Raw genomic sequence first — 23,797 nt, forward strand, 5'->3', positions numbered from 1 at the left:
TAGCTAGCTCGGTTCACAGTATGATGCACCAATGTGCTGTTTCAAACTTTATCGTGCCCATGTGTAAATAGGTCGACGTATGCTTTACTTCAGCACTTAATAAAACTACGCGCTAAAAAATAATGCTAACTATTACCATCTTGCAATAAGGAGTAATTACTATCTGTATGTGATAATCATTATCATGCTTTGATGATAACTATTCGTTTCTCGTATAGTAATATTTACCCGAGTCGAAATATTGAACTTACATTTAACTTACGTTAACTTATGGAACTTACATAAGCTTAACGAACTTACATCTAACTTAAATAACTTATTGGGCTTGATTACACAGAAAAAACAGATATCTTGAGTCAAGAAAATATTTTTGAAGACAAACGTTTTCGGGTACCAAGTCAAGATTTTCTTGAGCCAAGAGAATTCGTCTTGGTTGGAGAAGATTTCTACTTTATCTGACAAAATTTAGGTCTCCAAAAAAATTTTCTTGAATCAAGAATATTTACCTTCAGTCGAGAATGTTTTTTTTGTGTGTATGACTTGAATCGACTTCAATAAAAATATTGACTTAATTATAACTCAGCTGGAATAAAATTAACCCAAAGTAATTGGAAGTTTTTTCGAAAACTTCGATGGTGGGTGATTTATGAGATTGTTGGGAATATTTGTGCTAAAGTTCACGCCTGTAAGTCAAATAATGACGATATTGTCGATAGTAATAGTTACCATCTAGTAACCATTTAAATATAGTGGAAACCTAAACATGCAAACATGTAAATAACCTTCTCAATAAGACAATTTATAGATAAATTGAGAAAAATATAGATAGCCCGAACTGGGAATCGAACCCAGACCAATTCGGTATCGCACCGAGTGCTCTAACAGTTGAGCTATCTGGCACTATTCTATTTCTTATGTCTGAATAATTTTTTAATTTTGCCTTCTAAGATAGTAATGATTATCATCACGGATAAAATTGATTATCTCTCTAAACTGAATAAGTGAAAATGAGTGAATATTCACTAATTCCAAGTCCAAACCAAGCCACTAATTTCAAAAAGTGGTTCGGTTGGCACTTAGAATTAGTGAATATTCACTCATTTCACTTATTCATGTTTAGAGAGATCATCACGGGATTATAATCACGAATAAAATTGATTATCATCACGGGATTATCATCACGGATAAAAATTGTTACCATCTAAATAAGAAAACTTACTACCTCCGATATTACACTGTTAGAAGTATTTATTTGAGCCAAATAATTATTTGTTAATAGTTAATAAATGATTTATTAAATGAGATTTATTTGGGCCAAATAAGTCATTTCTTAATAATTAATAAATGGCTTATTTGAATAGAAAGAAATGACACGTGATGTTAATTAAGTAAGGTTATGACAAATATTTTATAGGACTGTTTAATTTTATTTTTTTAAAGAAAATAATACACACAATTGATGTTAATTGAAAATAAAAATTATTATACAAAAGATATAAAAAAAATGAAATATTATAATAAATTTTTACTAACAATCACGCTCATTCCATTCAAAGTTATAACCTGAACTTCATGTGTCATTTCTTTCTATTCAAATAAACCATTTATTAACTACTAAGAAATGGCTTATTTGGCTAAAATAAATCTCGTTTAATAAATCATTTATCAACTATTAATAAATCTTATTTGGCTCAAATAAATACTTCTAACAGTGTAATAGTTAACATAAAAGCATGGTAATGATTATTACATACTGATGGTGATCATTCACTATTACAAGATGGTGATAGTTAGCATTTTTTTTCAGCGTGTAGATAGTAATCTTTCTTAAGCCTGAAAAATTATTGAATTTTGCCTTCTGAGATAGTAATGATTATCATCTGGGATAGGAAAAGTTAACATAAAAGAATGAGAATCATTAAACTATAAAGATGGGAATAGTTACTTCGTTAAGATGAGAAGTATTACCACTTTTTTCCAGCGTGTAAAATAAATGTAGAGTCACGTTAAATTGATTATTAAGTAGTTCGAAAAAAATTTTTATATAGAAAAAAAATTTTAAATAGATGGTGGATAACTACTCGAGCTTGGAATTATCGGAAAAGTTGAATACGATCAGTGAATAAAAAAAACCGGATAATTTTAAAAAAGCGAGATTTATAAAAATAAATATATGAATAGAAGAGCGCGACGATGGATAAATAAAATAAGGATTCAAAGAATTTTGAATAATTTGTTCTCGAGTAGACTGTCGATAATTGCGGGGCTTATTCTATTTAAAGGATTCAATTACTTCTTGGAATTCATTCCATAGCAGCTTCTCCAGCAGTTAATTAATCTTTATAATCCAGAGATTGTAGGTTGCACAACTCACAATCGTTTATCTTTCTTTACTCCATCTCATCTCGCTTTAATACAGCCGTTGACGTAAACGTAGACATAGACGTAGATGTAGATGTAACTACTATTCCTTCATCCTTCTCTATCTTACTCACTTTAATTGTGATTAACGTACGGCAAATTGATCAATTGGTTGTCTCATAGAATGAGCTTTAACTATTTCAAAACTTTCCACAGCCACGTACTCTCTTATATCCATTATTCACAACTACGCCGTGTTTCGGTATTTAACTTTGTCATGTGTTTGACAATTTCTGATTGTAAATTTATCAGAAATTCAGATAATTAATAACAATTACGCTTCAATTGCTTACAAATTGCTGTTTAGAGCAAACAAAAGTTCTGAGGTTCAGAAATTCCTGATAATTAAATTAATTATTAAGATTAAAAAATATTAATTTGTTTTGTTTTATTTATAGTATTTCTTATTTCATGTGAAACAAAATGCTCGAGCCAGTAGTGAGCTGTCATGCTCGTCAGTTTTCCCTGTCATTTCATATATTTTTATTATTATTTGTTATCACCTTTTTTTACCTCTACCTTTTGCACGTATCCTATATATGTATATATATATAAGTAGACATACGTATGTAATTATACTAAAAAGAGAAGGAAAGAGAGAGAGAGAGAGACAGAGTAAGCACATTTTCATTGTCAGCAAAATGTGGCAAAATACATGTGAAGTAATTTTCGAGAGAAATTAAAGTACAGGTGCAACAACAGCTAGTATGGGAACAGGGAAAACTGAAAGAGTGAAACAGTAGATATAAAAAGAGAGAGAAGAAGTGAGAAAGGGTGAAAGATATCATATATATAAGAGAAACAAATAAATAGTGCAATTGTACGTTTGCTTGAGTTGGCTGTTTTATTAAACGTAATTTTAGTCTGTCATGTTCGAGACACAGACAGGTAAATACCAAGTTGTTATTTTTACCTATATCAATTTTCCAGAAATGTTTTACTGAAATTTCGTTTGCTACATTCATTAATTAAAGTGCCGAAGGGCATTTTAGTAGTAACGAAAAAATACATATCGTAATAACCATTTTTGTAAAAGTACTGTTAGGTTAGAATAACAAAACATATATATAGATAGATATATATATAAATAAATGAACAAACAAACAAAGGTACACTGTAAAAAATCACCGGAGTAAGTCCAAGCGGTGTAGGTGTTAAAATCGGCGGTGTTAAATCTCAACACCGAAAGCGGTGTGAAAATAACGCCGCCGCCGGTGTAAATATTCTGTACCGGTGTTAAAAAAAATTCTCCGGTGTTAAAATAACGCCGCTGCCGGTGTAAATATTCTTTACCGGTGTTAAAATATTTTACTTTGTGAATATTTTTACTTACTCGATCACTATACTTGTAAATAAATGATATTTTTTATTAATTTTCATAAAGAACTGACATTTTTTGTGTTTTATAATCTTTAAAATTAATACTTTAAGCGGACGCAGTTTACCCTGCTTTTACACCGGTATTACACCGCTTTTATACTGGTTACCCCGATTTAACACCGGTATTTTTAACACCGGTGAATTACTCCTCCTACACCGGTGTAATTTTATTTTAACATCGGGTGGAGTTAAAATGAGTCCATTTTTAACACCGCTCTTTTTAAAGTGTATTTTCATCAGTTGATTTGGTAATTATTTGCATAAACATAACTGATGGAAGAAGAATAATATTTAAAGAGATAATAATTGGTCGGGATAATTGAAATAGATGAAATGGCCGAGGGAATTCTTGAGGAAGAGTATAATGTTCCTGTCGACTCATTCCAGAGATTCCAGACAAGGGAGGGTTTTCTCATCACCGACCAACGGCATCCACGGAAGACCTTTCGCCGCAAGTCAGAGATAGTCAAAGCTGCTCGAGCAACTCGACTGGCCAAAGTGAACGACGTTTGAGCCCCAGTCTCATTTCCGTCGGTTCTTGTGTCTGTCGGATCTGTCATCATCCAAGTGGTATTACTGAGACACTTGTGTCACCTTGTAGGTAAACGCTGCTATATACACAGATCAAAGACCAAATTCATTTCATTTAAGCTTACTGCCACTCATTTTATTTATTTTAATTAATTTACATAAGTGTGTACCCTATTTTGTTATCTATTCACAATCATAATTAAGAATATATATATATTTTAATGGAGTATACTTCAAAGTACGAAGAAAGTTATCCGTAACTTTAACAAGTGCTTTTGCTAGTCATCATTTTCCCGTCAAAGAGTATACAAGTAGTTGGAGAAGGAAAACGACAGGATAAAAAGAGAAAAGTGGAGAAAACGCTGCTTTTACTCCTTCATTTTAACGTTCACATAAATGTAAACTTTAAAGATGTATATATATATATTGAAATAAGCTACGCTACGAAAACGACAACTACACTATAACATCGTTGCCGACGACGACGACGGAGGCGACGACGTTATAAGATTTGCCTTTATTACTGTCAACATGTGCTACTTTTTTCACAATTTCTGTAAGCAAAACTACTCTACGATCAACAATACGCTATCAGTATTCACTTGGCTTGAACGCCCAAGCGACTCTTCTATTATTACCAACAAATAAGATTCTCATAAAATTATCATCTAAAAAATCCGTGAACTTTTAGGTTTTATAAAATTACAAAAAATAGTCTGCCCAATTTACAACTTTTATAACGAGCTTGATTTTCCCAGTACTCAGCCTCGAAAGTTCGCGTATAAAGTCACTAATAACAATTATCATAAAACATTTAATTACGAATTTAAATATGGAAACAGCGATAACCGCCCGACATTTATTTATAAATTTATGTTTATATTTATATTAATAATAACAAGTTATTTCTGAATTACTTGGAGATATTTTTATAGAAACTTACACAGGAGATCCAAGTTTTTAAAAAACAATAATTACATTTGAAATTTTATCAACACGTAAATAGAAGTACTGATTTGGATAATGACAGGCTGTTATTAAATTATAAAACCTAGATGTCGTCTTTCCGATGTATATATAATATGACTCGTAGTTAATTATCTTCAATTATGAATCACAACCGTCGACGTTGGGGTTCGTTACTATTCAAACATCCGTCGGGTAGTCTCTCACTATTATATATATCGTATATATATGTACATCATTTGTATACTTTACTACTGAACCCTCAAGGTTCGTGTGATCTTCAGTCACCTCGTAGTTTTATTGTCTAATCGAATTAGGTATAGAAACATCGTGAGATTTTAATCTTTGCTCTGTACTAGCGAGTAAATAAATAAATAGAAACCCAAGAAAGGAACTAATGTAAGAGTCACACAGCCAGCCCGTACTACCAAGTTACTGGAAACTTAACCAGCGCACAAAACTCAAGTTAGCCGGGAGAGAAAGATTTAACGTTACTACGCAGCATCAAGTAATTTTTTACACTCGTACTCAACTTGTAATTGTAATAAAGATTTTACCTTCTAGTACTTCCCTACTGCTTTTGCTTCTGCTTTGCTACTCTACTCGAATGCTTACATCTATTCATTTTCGTTTCGCTTTCCGTCTACTTCTCTATATCCTATATATTTTATATTCTAAATATATATATACACACATTGTGACACAGTCGAGTGTAATTGCAATTGCCGACGCAGGTGCAATGCTTGTCGACATGTTTCATGAGACTTATATATTTAATATTATGTATAGTTATAATTTATGGATGAAAAGCTGAAGCGAATTGATGTTTTCTCACTCACTCTGGACATTTACCATTAGCTCGAAATTTAATAATACGGTACTTTAGTAAATTCAACTGTTTAACATTAGTATGCTGAGTTACTATTTAGTATATATTATATTTTACATATTTATGCTATATAAAGCATTGTGAGGAACAAAAAACATTTGTATTGTGTGAAGTTATTCCTAACAGACGAAAAGTTAAAGGCCACTCTTCACAGATAGTCATCTTCATTCATCCTCATTTATTCTCATATGGGTCTGGATTCAAAAAATAAATTTTTCTCAAGACTTTTTATGGCTTTTCCTACTACAGGTCATCACCATGAACAAAAAACGTTGATATTGTGATGAGTTATTTCCAACAGATAAAAAGTTACAGGCCACTCTTCATAGATAGACATCCTCATTTATCCTCATATGGGCCTGGTTTCGAAAAATAAATTTTTCTGAAGACTTTTTTGAATTCCTTCTATTAGAGCACGTTGTAATGAACAAAAAACGTTCATATTGTGTTGAGTTATTCCTAACAGGAGCAAAGTTACATGTCATTCTTCATAAAAAACATAGACAGTGACATCTGCCCGCATCTGCCTACATCTGTCCGACGACGATTACTCGAAAAATAAATTTTTCTTTATCCCTTAGTCGAAAGTACGCACTTCCCTCCCTAATTTTAAGGCCTAAAGTCTCATTTCCCTCTCCTAGTGGAGTTACACGCGCCCCACTTACATCGCCGGGAGCAAAAAATTTTTTCGTGCCTACGGAAACAGCCGGCTGCTGCCATCTACTGAACGTCTACCACTTTATCAATAAAATTTTTGACGATAACATCATAGATCGTTGCTTTATTTATATGTACGTCAGTGTTTTTGTGTCTCGTTGTTTGTGATATTTTAAGTAAACAGTGTACACGGAAAGAAAATTATAGCAGCGGTTCCCATAATTTTGTGAAATTTTTTCCTATACCATCATAGGAATTACGACCATAAATTATGGGAGCGGTTCCTATAATTATAGGAATGTTTCCCATAATTATAGGAATAGTTCCTATAATTATGGGAATGATACCCATAACACTATAGGAATGGTTCCTATAATTATAGGAATGGTTCCTATAATTTATAGGAATACTTTCTATAATATTATGGGAATGATTCCTATAATTTATGGGAATGGTTCCTATAATTTATAGGAACTATTCCCATAAATTATAGGAACCATTCCCATAATATTATGGGAATGGTTCCTATAATAATATGGGAACTATTCCCATAATATTATGGGAATGATTCCCATAATGCAATTGGAATGGTTCCCATACCATTATGGGAACGGTTCCCATAATATTATGGGAACCATTCCCATATCATTATGGGAACCATTCCTATAATATTATGGGAATGGTTCCCATATTATCATGAAAAAATTAATTTAAAGAAAAGTGTGGTAATCACTTCTACAATACACAGAAATATTATTAAACATAAAAACAAAAATTCAAACATTGAAAAAAAAATCGTATTTGGCAAAAAACATTAAAATTTTTGACAAGAATTTTTTGTCAGCACAAAACATTCAAGAAAATTCAAATTTTGGGAAATTTTTACACTATTGTGCAAAAAAAAATTTAATGATATTATAGGGATGGTTCCCATAACATTATGGGAATAGTTCCCATAATATTATAGGAATAGTTCCTATACCAATATGGGAACCATTCCCATAATAGTATGGGAATGATTCCCATACCATTATGGGAATGGTTCCCATAATGGTATGGGAACCATTCCTATATCATTATGGGAACCATTCCCATAATGGTATGGGAATCATTCCCATACTATTATGGGAATGGTTCCCATAATATATGGGAACCATCCCTATAGTAGTATAGGTACTGTTCCCATACCATTATGGGAACCATTCCCATAATGCATAGGAAAACTTCCCATAATTTTCTTTCCGTGTACTTGCAATAATAAAATGACTGAAAAAGTATCATCTGATGACTCTATGGACGAAAATGAGGTGATAAAAGATTTTGATGCAGAGGCGAGGTTAATTATTGAAAGTTTATGTATTCATTTATATATTATTTATTGGCAGGAAAAAAATCTTGTTCATAGGCATAAATTTATTTCTTTCGAAAAAAAATAATTATTTTTTATTTTTATTTTTTTTAAGTATAATTATGTCTTTTTTTTGTTTTGTTTTTGATGCCTGCCCCCGCCGACCAGACGCACTCGCTTCGCTCGTGCTTTCAAATGTCGCGGGGCAGGCATCAAAAACGCAACAAAAAAAAAAAAGGGAGACGGAAAAAAATTAAAGTTTTATGTATGTCCGAAAGAGGCGCGTCAATAGGGAGCAAATAAAAAAAACATGGCCGACCTGTCAGCTGAAGGCAGAACGTGGTTGTGTTGTTTATAGTATTCAAAAATGTAATTAATAAACGTACTTTCGACCAGGTATAAAGAAAAATCGTATACACCACACGGGAAGATAGTTAAAAGCCCTGCCCTGTGTGTCATGATGCCCTCGGCTTCGCCTCGGGCATCATATCACACAGGGCAGGAATTTCAACTTTCTTCCCTTGTAGTGTAATATACTATTTCTTAGGACTTTCTAGGGTTTCTTCTACTAGAGGACATCATAATGAACAAAAAACGTTTATATTGTGATGGGTTATTCCCAACAGGAGCAAAGTTACGGGGTACTCGTCATAGGAAATCATGAACTGCCTCATCCTCATTTATCTTCATTTATCCTCATATGGGTCTGAACTCAGAAAATAAATTTTTCTTAGGACTTTTTAGGGTTTCTTCTACTAGAGGCCATCATAATGAACAAAAAACGTTTATATTGTGATAATTTATTCCCAACAGAAGCAAAGTTACGGGCTTCTCTTCATAAAAAGACATAGACGTCGCCTACTCTAATCCTCCCTCATTTTCCCTGCTTCGACACGGCATCATAATTCAAAAATAAAATTTTTCTCCTAACTTTTTGGAGTTTCTCCCACTAGAGGACACCATAATAAACAAAAAACGTTAATATTCTGTGGAGTTATTCCTGACAGGAGCAAATCTACGGGGCCCTTAAAAAAAAAACAGATTGGCAGCTTCATCCCCATTTGTACTTCTTCACATACGAGCGAAGGCGCTCAAATTTCCCGAATTTGATACATCGCACTTATATAAATGCATACATATCTATACACGGAATAAACACCTGGTTATTGTATCGTTGATATAAATTATGAACGTTCAAGAAGATTGATAAATGCATATTCGCAGAATGTTATAACGGTGTTTGAATATTGACGATTCAGCAAACAATGTATATGGGGAATAATCCAAACCACTGGCATATCTATTTTCCTAATGTGTTGCCGAACTACTAGTGTAGTGGGAAAGCTTTCAATTGCGTTTCTGAATATCGGTTCGTGAATTCCTACAACAGCTAGTGCAAGTGCTTCTCAATAGTTTGCCAAAACTGACGACATATATATATGGCTAGATATATATATCTATTGGTATACATGCATGTATACTTGTGTATCAATTGCCAACGAGAAATCATAAATGATTGAAAGTTGTAATAAAGTTGCCAACAATTTACTTTGTATCTATTAAATTCAGTCAATTATTCATGTTAAAAAAATTTATACTTAGATGTATATATAGATATATATATATTTTTTGGATTTTATCTATATAAGTGCATTGTACTGTGTTAGTAAGCACAATAATGCTTGATATTGTTTTTATTATTTTTTATAGCTCGGAAAATATATTATGACAAAAAAAGGCAATTGAATACTCTAGGGCAATAAAAAACACGGAGCGATATATTTTTAAAACCAATTGCTAGTATACTTTTTATCGCACGCAGTTTATAATACATCATCGAAACAATTTTATTTTACATAAAACATCAACTGTCGATGTATAATACAAAATAATGTAATTAAATACAGTTTTAATTTTATTTTATAAAATTGAAAAATATATATATGTATGCGAAAAAATAGAATGACATCAAAATATGAACAGAGAAATGTACGGGAAAAATAGTTATTGAAAATTGCTGTGATCTAGGGACAAAGTGGGCTGATGGAAATTTTTTATTAGAATTTTTGAAGCTGTTGAAAAATTAATAACTATTATTTGAATCAAGTGAAATATTTACCCGAGTCAAAAAACAAATTCGCATTTAAGTCTCAAAGTTCTCAATGAGGTTTTTGAGGATCAATTTAGAATTTTGAGGCTGACAACAGTATAGAAAGTTATCCTGGTTTAGTCCTCAAAGTAGTAGTTACGACCAATTTTACCACTTTGAGGACTAAACTGGAATAACATAATCTGGATTAGAGCCTCAAAATACTCAAAACATACAGGAATACTTTTATCCGCATTTGAACCTCAAAAGTTTTATTTGACGTATTCTCTCCCCACCCTTTTCTATCTAAAATTTTTCAAAGTCCGAAGTATAACTTTTCATTCGTTGAGGATTTTGAGGCCTTAGTTATAATTCAAAATTTAGACCTCATAGTTCTCATTGAGGATTTTGAGTACTAAAGTAGAGTTACTTTCTGGACGGCAAATAAAACATCAAAGGAATTAAAGCTCTTGAGGACTAAACTATAATTTGTTTTTTGACTCGGGTTAGTTCTAGCAAATGAATATATTTTGTCGTAAATGAGTATTCTGATTAAAGTTCAAACTTAATCGGTTTACTTGTGACAAATATTTATTTTCATCAGTGTAATCAAAATAATTTATTACACTGTTTTTAGTCATTTTTATTACTCTGCCTTCATTTATTTAAAAACTTGACAAACAAATATAATAATTTTGATAATTAAATTCTCAACTGAACCGTAACTAGACAGCGAGAAAAAAAAAGTTTAATTAATATATTTTATACTGATAATTACCCAATATTATGTTTAATTTTTTGTGTCGAGGTTTTATTTCCCGCGATTTTTTAAAATTTTTTATACTGGCCATCGTTTTGCCCGAAATTGTTCGGGAATTGGAATAATTAATTTATTGGAAAAGTATTAAAATTTCATTTACACTTCGATAAATAATTATATGAATGTGATACTTTAAAATAAAATAAATTTTAAAAAACTTAATTAGTATAATATACTGTTACAGAATACTGCGAATTAAAAATTCAAATTTATTAGATCCCTTTAATTCCTTCTCCTCGTAACTAGAAAAAAATATATTTTTTATCTATATCGTGTAGAATATTTACCTCCCTAATAAATTTTCCTGGATTGGTATTTCATTACACAAGAACGTGAATTTATTAAAAGTAATTAAAACCGTGAATTGAATCTTGAAATAAATATTTGTTCAAATTTCCTGCTTCAAATATTTTAAAAGTAAAAAAAAAAATTCTGTTTGAGCAACTCTAATATATATGTATATATTAATTTCAGATGCAAAGGAACACTAGAGTATGTTCATCTTTCATGTTTGGAACGGTGGTTAAACCAGTCTTGTCGTAACCACTGTGAGTTGTGTCGCTACCGTTTCAATGCTGTAGAGACGCCTCGTTATCACTGGTGAGTAATTACACGCGAGAAACAAAAGGCTAACTATATACGTTATACTTCGAAATGAGAGTAGGGTTTCACTTTGTTGGATATAGAAACCTGTACACTGTAAAAAATCCTGAGTGAATTCGGAGCGATTACGGATTTTGTTTTCCGAGTCAAAAAACAAATTCGGATTCAAGTCTCAAAGTTTTCAATGAGGTTTTTGAGGATCAATTTAGAATTTTAAGATTGACAATAGAATAGAAAGTTGTCCTAGTTTAGTCCTCAAAGTAATAGTGACGAATCATTTTACCACTTTGAGGACTAAACTGGAATAACATAATTTGGGTCAGAGCCTCAAAATACTCAAAACATACAGGAATAATTTTATCTGCATTTGAACCTCAAAAGTCTCATTCGACGTTTTCTCTCCCTCCCTTTTCTATTTGAAATTTTTAAAAGTCTGAACTATAACTTTTCATTCGTTGAGGATTTTGAGGCCTTAGTTATGATTCAAAATTTAGACCTCATAGTTCTCATTGATAATTTTGAATACTAAAGTAGAGTTACTTTCTGGGCGGCAAATAAAACATCAAAGGAATCGAGGCTTCTGAGGACTAAACTAGAATTTGTTTTTTGACTCGGGTTAAAACTAAATTCCCTGTCACTCGGAGTTCCGGAGTTCAAAAAAAAATCACTCCGCATACGGAGTAAATAAGGAGTTTATTTTTTCAGTCCTATGATTTTGGAGTAATCTGGATTTTATTTGAATCCACATTCACTTCAACATCAAAATAAACTCCAAGGAGGTTAAATAAATAGACATCTGCTCCAAATTCACCCCGGATTTGATTCGCGTTTACTTCACAAACTTTTTACCGTGTGTATATACGGTAGTCTTTATAAGAAAACAAAAATAAAAAGAAGACTAGCAGTAGTATGAACCGGAAGGTAATTTGTCGGGAAGTAATCGACAGTTCTCACTTACTCATTCACCTGTTTTTTTTTATTCTCTCTCTTCTCAGTCACTCTTCCGCGGAACTATCAAGGTAACAACTATATAGCTGGTATCAGTTTCAGCTGCTGTGAGATTTTGAAGCTCACAGGAATCTGTCGGGCCATCAGACACAGTTCGTGCTCCGTTAAGCGGTAAACGGTGTAGGTACAGTAGTGTGGTTCACATGGAAGATTGATCGAAGTCGCAAACGAGTTTAACACCTCAACGGTGCTATGTAGTAGTATATATTTACTTGTTAAAGAGTGAATATGAGTCATATAAAAAGGATGTCAATATTTGGCTTGATTTGTTGTTTTATACCTCGATTTTTATTTCAACATTTGACAAGTCAGAGTAATTTTATTTTTGTTCATGATAAATTTTATCTGTTATGGCTTTTTTATTACGTCAGAATAAATTAATTATTAGCGGACAGAAAAAATTTAATTGTATTTGTCTGTAAAGCTCATAGGATTTAAACTGTTTTAGAGACACGAGTTACTTCAGTAGAACATTTAATATGTAATTACGCTTTTTTTAGAAAAGTAGAAAATACATGAAATTTAAATGGAATATTTTTTTTTTTTTCGAGATCTTTTTTTGCTGTACCCGCACAAAAAAATCTATAAATAACATAAATGTCCCATATAGCCGATACATTGATGCATATATGTCATATATATATTTTTTTGTGTAGGTAAACTTATGCGTTGACTGAAATTTAATTAGCAATTGGTAGAATTTCTCGAAACTCATTTTTTATTACGAAATTTTGAGTCTTCGCTCGAAAATCTTATTGGCGGGAGCCAAAAACGGTTTAAAAAAATTATCAGGATCTAAAACAAGTTGAAGAACAGCACCAAGATAGCGGGGTATCAAAAAAATGGAAATTACTACTGAAAATTAGATAGAAATGTTCGGATATTGTGTTAGAATATTCATTTGATAGAAAAAAAGCTCGTGTATCAAGAAATGGCGGGAAAATTAAATTATCGCGGCCGTGAGTTAAATATCAAATGTGTCTATTTTATTGAAACTATAAAAGCTCCGTTAAAATCAATAAAATATATTTAGAACTGATATTATCTTAAATTTTCCAATCATTTCCATTCCCTAAATGACAGAAAAAATTTTTGGTGTCACATCAAACCCTAATATGAATACTTCCAAAAAATTGAACTTCCACATGTAATATTAATTATAACTGCTTAAAGTTTTCCTATTCTTTGATCCAGTGTACGAGTTTTTCAATTTCCGGCTAATGATGAACTTTAATCCGTCAGTTTATGTACAGCTTCTTGCTGAAATTACTCATCTATTCAACTATTGCCGGTATTCAAAGTACTTCACCTCGCAGTAATTATTTCCAAAATAGTTTCCAACATTCAATCTTAAATATATCAGTTATAATTCTCGACGTCGTTACAGAAAACCCACAAAAATAAAATTCCATTGGATAAATTTCTTTCAGTCTAATATATCGACTGGAAAATTTATTATAAGGTAAGACGGCTGCCCAATTTCAAAACACAATAACTGAAAAAAAATATAATTTTTGAAATATGTAATGAATCATATTTACAAGACTCTACTGAAACTAAAAATACTAAAAAAATAATTTTGAAAAAATTGTCCCTTACTGTGTTTTGAAATTGGGCACCCGAAGAGACCTAGTACTCGATCACTCATATATTAATATATCTATATTCACTAAATATAGATATACAAATACATTTAGTGATCGAGTACTAGTTCCCTGATCTAGTATTAGGTCTTTTACCTCACATATAAACATATATCAAATAAATTTATCACATTTCCATCATAATGTTTCATATATATTAATAGATATTTTCATTAGATCATAATTATTTCAAGTTTGCACTTTTGGTAGTTCAAAATTTTTTTTTTTACTATCCACCTCAAAAAAAAATTGTTGACAAATTTATGAATACATAAGCTTATATTTTATAGGCAAGAATCATTGAGAATATGGATGAGCCACCCAAGAAATTTGCATCACTTAAAGTCTGACCTTGTGGTACTCACACTACTTACACTAGTTACACTGGGTCTCGTGGTGATTTGTTTACTGGGTAAGAAATAACTTTAAATTGACAACAAAACTGAGTGCATTGTGTTGTCACAAATTCAATACACACATGTATATACATGTATATAATTTAATCGGTATTTATACGAGCTTTGTTTACGATTTACCACAATTGTCAGATTGGGCGTTCGTTACAGCTCAACGGAAATTTTGGGTTGCCTTTGTTTCATGTGTGGGCTCTATAGTCCTCGTTACTGTCGACTATTGCACGAATTTCACTACACCAGGCTTGTGTCTATTGACATTGAACGGATAAACGAGTGCTACCGCTATTCCGATTACTCGCAGTTTCTCTTTATTTATTTCTATAGTTCCTTCTTTTTTTTTTTTTTTTTTTTTATTTATCTTTTACTCTCTCGTTCTCGGGTAACAACGGCTATTACACTGCGTGATATCACGTGAAAAACACCCACACAAAAGTGAAACTAAATAAAATAAAATACAATATAAATAAAAGAAATAATAGATAAAAGAGTTATATATCTATATAAATATATATAAACGAGAATATGTTTCAGGCATGAGATATTTTATTATCGAGGGAAGAAAAATCGGTATATCAAGACTGTGGACACGTGGTGCTATAGTTTTTTTTATTACCATTGTCATTCTTGGATACTGTACTACCGTTTATCTTCTTGTCAAGGTACTAATCATCACCATATTTATTATTTTTATTGATCATATAAAGTAGATATAGTAGTTTGCTCCCACTGATCACTAAACTGATGCTCCAATTATTAAAAAAAATAAATAAATAATTTCAATTGGATTCAAATCAACGTTCTCATATTTTCTGCGCGGCAATAAGCGAACATGATAGAGATGGGCGATATCTATCGATATTTCAACTATCGATCTTTTTTTTCTAAAGTATCGATGTTTGGTATCGATATTTTTTTGGAGACGATACATCGATACTCGATAATGGAAAACTAAAACTATTGATGTTACGATATCGATATTTTTTTTTAATTAGGAATGGGCGATATCTATCGATATTTCAACTATCGATGTTTTTTTTCTAAAGTATCGATGTTTTCTATCGATATTTTTTGGACAAGATATATCGATACTCGATAATAAAAAACTAAAACTATCGATGTTTTTTTTTCGATATCGCCCACCCCTAGAACATGAGTCTTTTTATTTAAAGTTCTCACTAAAGATGGGGGCCTGAGTTCTCAAAAAAATTTTTCTTGAACTTTTTTACTCGAAATTAAACAATAAAAAAATTACTAGCATTTTTCAAACAACATTTAATTAAAAAATAAATTAATCCTACTTAATTAGAGCAATATTAAAAAAAATCATATTATGTTCCTGATATAATTACGTCTTGAAATAAAAAAAAAAAACACAAGTCGTTAAATTATTACAGACAATAAACTGCACCTTAGACTTAATTTTTTCCGTCATATTTTCATCGCAGTATAATGCACATTTTGTTAACTTAAAAATAAACGTTCTCTACTTTCTAAACGCCATTATCCCCCTGACGTGTTTATAACAGTACTTTTCTCAGTTTGGATTTCATGGTGGCCTATAAAAATGCGAGAAAGCACAATAAATGATAGCTGGATATCGGTGTAGTTTATATAAATAAATGTATGTAGGTATACATATATCGACGTGACGTAAGGCAAAAAAGCAAGGGATAAAAATATGGTAATACGATCAGCAACACGATCGCTGAACGTCGGTTACGTGAGCCGGAACAAACGTAGTCCCGAGGACTTTTTGCTGAGAGGGTTCAACGTCAGTTGATATAAGAGAAGTGTATGAGTAGGGTTTGGCAAACGAGTACATACTCGAATAATGTCTACGTTGTAATTTAAATACACGAGTTATATTTTAGCTCTTCTATACAGACTTTAATAATAATAATAACCATAATAACAACTTTTGCATTTATTATTTATACGACTATATATATATATATATATATATGTGTATATATACATACACACATAAATAGAGGGTAGACTGAGGTACAACGGGACGCGGATCCAAGTAATTAGCTCTTGTTAGCTTTTGAACACTGAATCTAATTTGTCGATCTCTACTTACAACAAATATGTCTGCATTTAAAAATAATTTTAGTAAAGAAAAAATTTTTATGCCCCGTTTATCTCGAGTATTTTTTTTTCTTCAAAAGTCAATAGAGTAACATTCTGACGGAATGAAAAGTTATTTAATTTATTTATTAATCAATTACTGCCCAGATGGATATTGTTGGAAAGTCGATAGACCTCCAGTGATGTCTGCTGTTCGACTCTGATAGTTTGTAAGTTTTATTTGAGAGACAGAGCTCCGGGGCTTTAAATGTTCATCAGCTGACTGACTGTTCTGCAGTGAAGTACAGAAAATTATAACACCAAGTCCTGAGTATAGATTTTATATGTAATTTGGATGGGTCGAGTTTGGGACTTCCATAGAGTTTATTTAAAGACAAATATAATTTTTTTTCACAACACCCTGAGTATAGATTTTGTATCGCTAAAATTTTTAGTATATACACGGAAAAAAATTTATTGTGACCAAGCGCGATACAGTACACTGAGAGAAAAAAGTGTATATTTCCAAGTAAAATTTCTTGATTTAAGTATTATTTTACTTAAATAGTGCCAAGTAAATATTTTCTTAATTTTAGTAAAAATGCATTGTCTGTACACTGTGAAAAATCACCGGGGTAAGTCCAAGCGGTGTAGGTGTTAAAATTATCGGTGTTAAATTTACCTCCGAAAGCGGTGTGAAAATAACGCCGCCACCGGTGTAAATAATCTAGATCGTTGTTAAAATAACGCCACCGACGGTGTAGACATTCTTTACCGGTGTTAAAATATTTTATTTTGTGAATATTTTTACTTACTCGATCATTATACTTGTTAATAAATGATATTCTTTATTAATTTTCATAAAGAACTGACATTTTTTGTGTTTTATAATCTTTAAAGTTAATACTCCAAGCGGACGTAATTTACCCCGCTTTTACACCGGTTTTACTTCGCTTTTACTCCAGTTACCCTGCTTTAACACCGGTATGTTTAACACCAGTGTATTACTCCTCCTACACCGGTGTAATTTCATTTTTACACCGGGCGGAGTTAAAACGAGTCCGGTTTAACACCGCTCTTTTTACAGTGTAGAAATTCATGAGTAGATTTAAACAATTGTTATAAAGATAAGAAATATTATACTTCGATGTAGTAAATTTTTTCTTGTTTTTAGTATTATGAGTTAAGTAAACATGGTTACTTGAATTTAATTTTTTTTTCTCTCAGTGTATACTGACTGTCACGATACTCGCTTAGCTCTTCGGAGGTTAGTGCGCGTATTGTTACGTATAGTGCTGACATGAATACGGATCGTGAATAGGACTAGAATGGATCGCGACGGTAGCTCTACAGATCGCTCCCTTCACGATACGCAAACCACTATCCAGTAGATCGTGCCAATCACAATATTTTTTTCTCCGTGTATAATATATATATATTTTTTTTTATAATTAATAAATAATTATTTGATAGAAAGTTTCGTAATTTCTTAATAATAGCCCGTTTATACATTAGCATAGTTAAAATTTATAATATTAAAGTAGAGAGCATGAATTTTGTGATTATGATAAAACAATTCCGTTAATCACTTGAGCTTAGTAATTACAATGCTTGTTAATTAGCAGCATTACTTGACTCCTTTGATGTAACTTTTGTAAGCATTTCCTCTGATGCTTGTACCCTTGTACAGCCAGCACTTGAACGACGTCTACTATTTCTATCGCCGCTGGTACTCATAATGCTGCAGTCGATTTTACTGCCGCAAAGACCTAGAACGTTGAGAAAAATCGACGGATATCCGGTTTAATGTACAGTGCAATCCAACTCAACATCTCTTGACAATAAATAATTTAAATTAGCCGGTCAATAATTGTCTCTGTGTTCGTAGTTCGTGTGTAGTTGAGGTAAAATGAAACCATATGCTGCTGTTTTATTATTTCCGACTTTCTTTCAACAGGAACAGCTTGCACCCTGGTACAGATGGTGGAAAACTACAGTGAACATAAGATTGGTGACGGAATCACTAGAACAACAGCAGCATCATCAACAGGGAACGAGTCGAGGTTCGATAATTCCAGGTCATCTGGGTGAGGAAACTACCGACACAACTACCAGCAAATGTACGATTTCGATCAATGAAATACAAGTTGATGCTGAGAAAGCAGTTGCATTTAAAGTTTAACGCGACGGGCTTTTAATCAGCGAATGAAAGTAGAGATGCAATTCCTGACGATGAGAAAATAAAAATAAAAAAAAAAGTGTGTAAATAAATTTAGCTTTGAGTAACTAGTTTTGACAAGTCCGGGTCGAAATATTAGACGTAAGTTGAATGTTCCTAACGTTTCAAACGTAAATTGAACGTTCTTAACGTTTTAAACGTAAAGTGAACTTTTTTAACGTTTTGAAAGTAAACTGAACGATTGTTTTGTATTTTGGTTCATAAAAAATTGGTAATTTCATGATTTATGATTTTAGTTTAATGATAACATTAATTAATTTATTTCAATATTTGTAATCACAATTTTCATAACCTTGATATCATAATATATGAACAAATATAGGGGAAGGGGGTAGGGTAGGCAAAACGGGATACGCCCAAAATTTGATAAAAAAAAATGTTATATTTTAAATGGTTTTTAAACATTCCAAAGTCACTTCTGTAAATATAATTAAGCGTTACTTTGAATTTTTTTTGATAAACTTTTTCAAAAATCAATTGTCAGTTGAAAAATATTAATGACATTTGTTTTATGATAAAAACTATTAAAAATTTTTTTTCTTCTTTTGTATCCAATAAACATGTAAAATATAATTTTTCTTCATGTAAATTATTTAAAAAAAATTCAACTTAATCAAATTCGTTTAAAATCCAGAAATTTTTTTTTTTTACCTTTTGTAGGGGGTACCCCACTTTGCCGCAGAAATGAAAAAATTTTTTTTCACCGGTAACTGAAAATTTCTTCTATTTACTTTGAATATCATTAAAAAAAAAAAAGATTTAGCGTATTTGAGTCCTCGAAAACTTGGTATTTCCTTAAGTACCCCCTTTTGCCCCTCCCTCCTCTAAATATATAGTGTTAAAGAATTATGAAACTGAAAAAAATTTTTTTTCAAAATATGTACACCCTCGTAGATTTGAATCACGGTGGAAACACCGTGGAAGTGTAAACACCATGGATCCACCGTAGTTACACGGTGGGTTTGTTCCATTTCACCACCGGGTATACACAGTGTATCCACTGTGATTGCGCGGTGTACCCACCGTGATTCCACGGTGGCTTGACCACTGTGTATATACGGTGTTTCCACTGTAATTACGCGGTGTATCCACAGTGGTTCCATGGTGGCTTTGTGCTATTTCACCACCGTGGTTCCACGGTGTATCCACCGCGTAATCACAGTGGAAACACCGTGTATACACGGTGGTCAAGCCACCGTGGAATCACGGTGGATACACTGCGTAATCACAGTGGTAAAATGGAACAAACCCACCGTGTTTCCACCGTGATTCAAATCTGCGAGGGCAGGAGTTCAAAATCGATGAAAAAAATTTTTCTGTATGCTTTTGTTTTCTTGTTGTAAGTCTAGATAAGTTTTAGTTACGTTTTCGATTTATGATACTCCAATCTACGTTTTGAATACGTTGAGAGCTGTCAAATTGAGTTATTAATGTCCAAAACGTTCAGTTTACGTTCAAAACGTTAAAAACGTTCAATTTACGTCTAATATTTCGACTCGGGAGACGTTAAACTTTCCAAAGTTTGAGTCGGTCTATTTAATAAATTTAAAATTGTTTAGATCTGGAGCTAAGAAAAATAAATGAGCGAGTAGTAATTTCCGTTGGCAGAACGTGTAAGCTAAATTTTATTCAGAGGTGTGTATCTGTTTTCTTGGGTAAATTACTACAGTGTCATTTGAAAGCAAATGACATTGTAACATAAAACGTTTGGATATAAGGACATGTGTTGACGTGTGTTAGGCTCGTCTGTGTGACCTTTTCGTAGACTGTAAGAGAAAAAAATAAACCTGTTTGGAAACATTGTCGCATATGGAATAAACAAGTCGAGTGTAAAAGCACAGTAAGCTTTTTTTTTTCATTTTATTTATTTTTTTTCCATTCTCATACAGTGAAATGGAATAGAAAAAAAGGGAATAAGTTTGAATGAATTATCGAAATGAGGAATCGCAATATATTGTTACGGTTTCAAATGTTTTTTTACCAAATCGATACTCAAGTATTTTTGGCTTTTGAATAAATGGAGGAAAACTCGGATTTTTTTTTTTTTTATATTAAATATCGAAGGGAAGACATCAAGGATCAAGTACAAAATTTCAATGGAGATAAAATACTTCGCTGATCACTATTTACATGACAGTTACAAAGTTACTTTTATTGACTATATTACTTCGCATCTTCTTATCCGATTTATGAACTAAGCGGATTTCATATATATATTTGCACATACGTGTGTACGTTAAACTGTTTATGCAGAATTTATTTACTGGCTCAAAGTTATAAACTATCAACGGAACATATTAACGGAGAAATATCAAGAGCTTTCAAGACTTACTTTGAAGAAAAAAATGTCGTAATTAGAAAAAAAAAACTGTTTTTTAATTGATCGCTTCAAAAACCAACGACCGGAAATATCTTAACGTCTACCATTAAAATCATATTAAATAAAATTTATGCTTCAAAAGACTCAGGTCGATAATTTTTTAAATTTCATTGCTCTGATAAAAATAATCGGCGACTAATCGTTTTAAATTTCAAAAATTCTCGTACTCAATTATTATTTTCGTAAATTTTATATGAACATCATCAACTTAATCCCGTGCGAGGTTCCAGTACTTTTTTTTCGATTAAAAAAAATCTGATAATGGTAAAAAAAAAAATTTGAACTTTTTGGTCCTCGTTACACAGGTTTTTGATCGTAACCCTCGAAAAAATCTTTTCCGTTTGAGCAAATAATTAAAGTTTGATGAAAAAATAATAAAAAAAGTTCTCGACACGTTAGTCCGCACTCGGATGTGTACCTTTGTTAGTATCAATAATACACGAGTATTTTTGAATCCAGATAAAGCTCTCACACCTGTGGAATCGTTTATATGATGTGAATAGTCTCGCATCGTTTTTACCAAACATCCACACTCTACATCACCCATACCAGTGTTGTCATATACAATCGCATGGAACCCTAAAATGTTGACTAAAAATTTATCGCTCACTCTACAAAATGCAAGTCCATCTCCCGTTAACGTCAATATATGCGTTCATTTGCGTTGATTTGCTTCACCGATTGTACATCACGCATATGCAATCAATATTCGCACACATTTATCAATGAATTATTATCTCTTTTAACAAAAGTGAACACCTTCTAAATCCATGTATTTTTTTTCTCTGTTTTTTTTTTGTTAATCCGTGTTTCAATTTTTTTACAGCTTTATTGTTTTTTTAAAAACTTTTTTTTAATTCCCCGTCTTGTTCACTTTTGTGTTTTTATTCTTTTATACGTTTCATTATTGTTGTTATTGTTATTTTTATTTTTTTAAAAAATATTTTCTCTTTTTACAGGGCGACAGTTGTACAAGTTATTGGCATACCCAACCAATACCGAGTTGTATTCCAATTTTCCAGATGGTCGAGCTACAGGAATAAAATATTGCACTGACGAAACGGGTTGAAATGATATACAGTCAAAATTCAGAAAGAATCGACGTACTTTTTTTTTTTTTTAAACTCTGAGCAGTTGTACAGTTTATACACCCTCTGCTCTACACATCTCTACCTCTGTCTCTGTCTCTATTTTTATACGTACTGTTATTTTATAAATTTTATTTTTAGCTCATATTTTCCGCGCATACTCGATAACTACTTTTTATACAAATTGTTTTTTAAATTTAAATTTTCTTGTATGTAAAATTTTTTTTCATTTTTTTCAATTTATAATTAAATTCCGTAGAGTTGGTTGAAGTCTTTTATTATACGTCATTTCGTAGGAAGTAAAACAGATCGTAATGCAGAAATATTTACCTGGTAACAGGAAAAGTTGTGAAAATGCCGAGGTTAATATTCATTAAAATACAGAATGAGATGGAGAGCGAATGGTGGTGGTGATGAGGGTGGTAGTGGCAGAGTAATTGCAAAGTTGCAGATGCCAGGCCGTCGTTCAGGCCAATAATAAATTTTTCACAACAACTTGAGTCTCATTCTCTTTATATTTATATACATAAATATGTAAAGACATATAATTGTCAGTCGGAAAATACTTTTACGTAATAAGCATCAGCTATCCCGAGAGCGAGCCTACTAAAAATGCATAACATTCGTCGTCGCAGACTCATAACACTCTGGAGCAAAACTTCCAAGGGGTATCTCTATTTTACAGTATATCTGACGGAAGAGAATACATTTAAAATCAAGCCGAACTAGTTTGAGAAACTTTAAATTATATCTACTAACATCCTCTTCTCCCACTCCTTCCTCTTTCCGTACTCACTCCTTTAGTACCAGTAATTGTACGTGGCGGTGTCGGTTATGTAGACTAACGCTTATTCGACCACTGAAGGGAAATTCCCGTGAAGAATAATGAGAATTTCAATATTCATATCACGCCTTAAGGCTAGAAAATCGTCTACCCTCATTTCCTGGTCACTCGTTCATTCCCTCTCTCTCTCTTTTCTCTTTCTATGATCGTCTAAGCATTAAGGCAAAGAACTAAGAGAATTTCTAAAATCCATTCATTAAAACATGACCCACTTCAGTACTTAGCGAAAAAAGAGTGTATTTTTTTTAATTGAGACAAGTTTAAAATTTTACCTTCTACGTTATACGAATATCATACTTACATACTTTATGCATAGAGATATATTTTATCTCGCATTATATATTACAAAAGCCTATAAAACTCGATTATTCTTTACGATTCTTTTGTTATCGGGATACTCGAATA

The 23,797-nt window shown here is 31.9% G+C and overlaps 2 protein-coding genes across 3 annotated transcripts in view; one reads left to right on the top strand and one right to left on the bottom strand.

Moving 5' to 3' along the window:
• The window catches only part of LOC130666682 (zwei Ig domain protein zig-8), a 140,889-nt gene that overhangs the window by 55,204 nt on the left and 61,888 nt on the right, over positions 1–23,797 (bottom strand). The window lies entirely within an intron of this gene.
• Positions 2,876–23,102, top strand: LOC130666683 (E3 ubiquitin-protein ligase MARCHF2). 2 transcript variants are annotated; one of them, XR_008989732.1, is made up of 8 exons: positions 2,876–3,309; positions 4,189–4,402; positions 11,576–11,701; positions 14,646–14,767; positions 15,303–15,430; positions 18,799–19,099; positions 20,640–20,715; positions 22,420–23,102. XR_008989732.1 is itself a non-coding variant. In XM_057467881.1 (7 exons), the coding sequence occupies exons 1-7, from the start codon at positions 3,291–3,293 to the stop codon at positions 22,527–22,529; spliced, it is 882 nt and encodes a 293-aa protein (XP_057323864.1). In that variant the 5' UTR covers positions 2,876–3,290; the 3' UTR covers positions 22,530–23,102. The 2 variants fall into 2 exon arrangements, 1 of the variants encoding a protein (XP_057323864.1); XM_057467881.1 differs by lacking the exon at positions 20,640–20,715 and having other exon boundaries at positions 18,799–18,961.

The sequence above is a fragment of the Microplitis mediator genome, chromosome 4 (genome assembly GCF_029852145.1).
Source record: "Microplitis mediator isolate UGA2020A chromosome 4, iyMicMedi2.1, whole genome shotgun sequence".
Taxonomy (NCBI): Eukaryota; Metazoa; Arthropoda; class Insecta; order Hymenoptera; family Braconidae; genus Microplitis; species Microplitis mediator.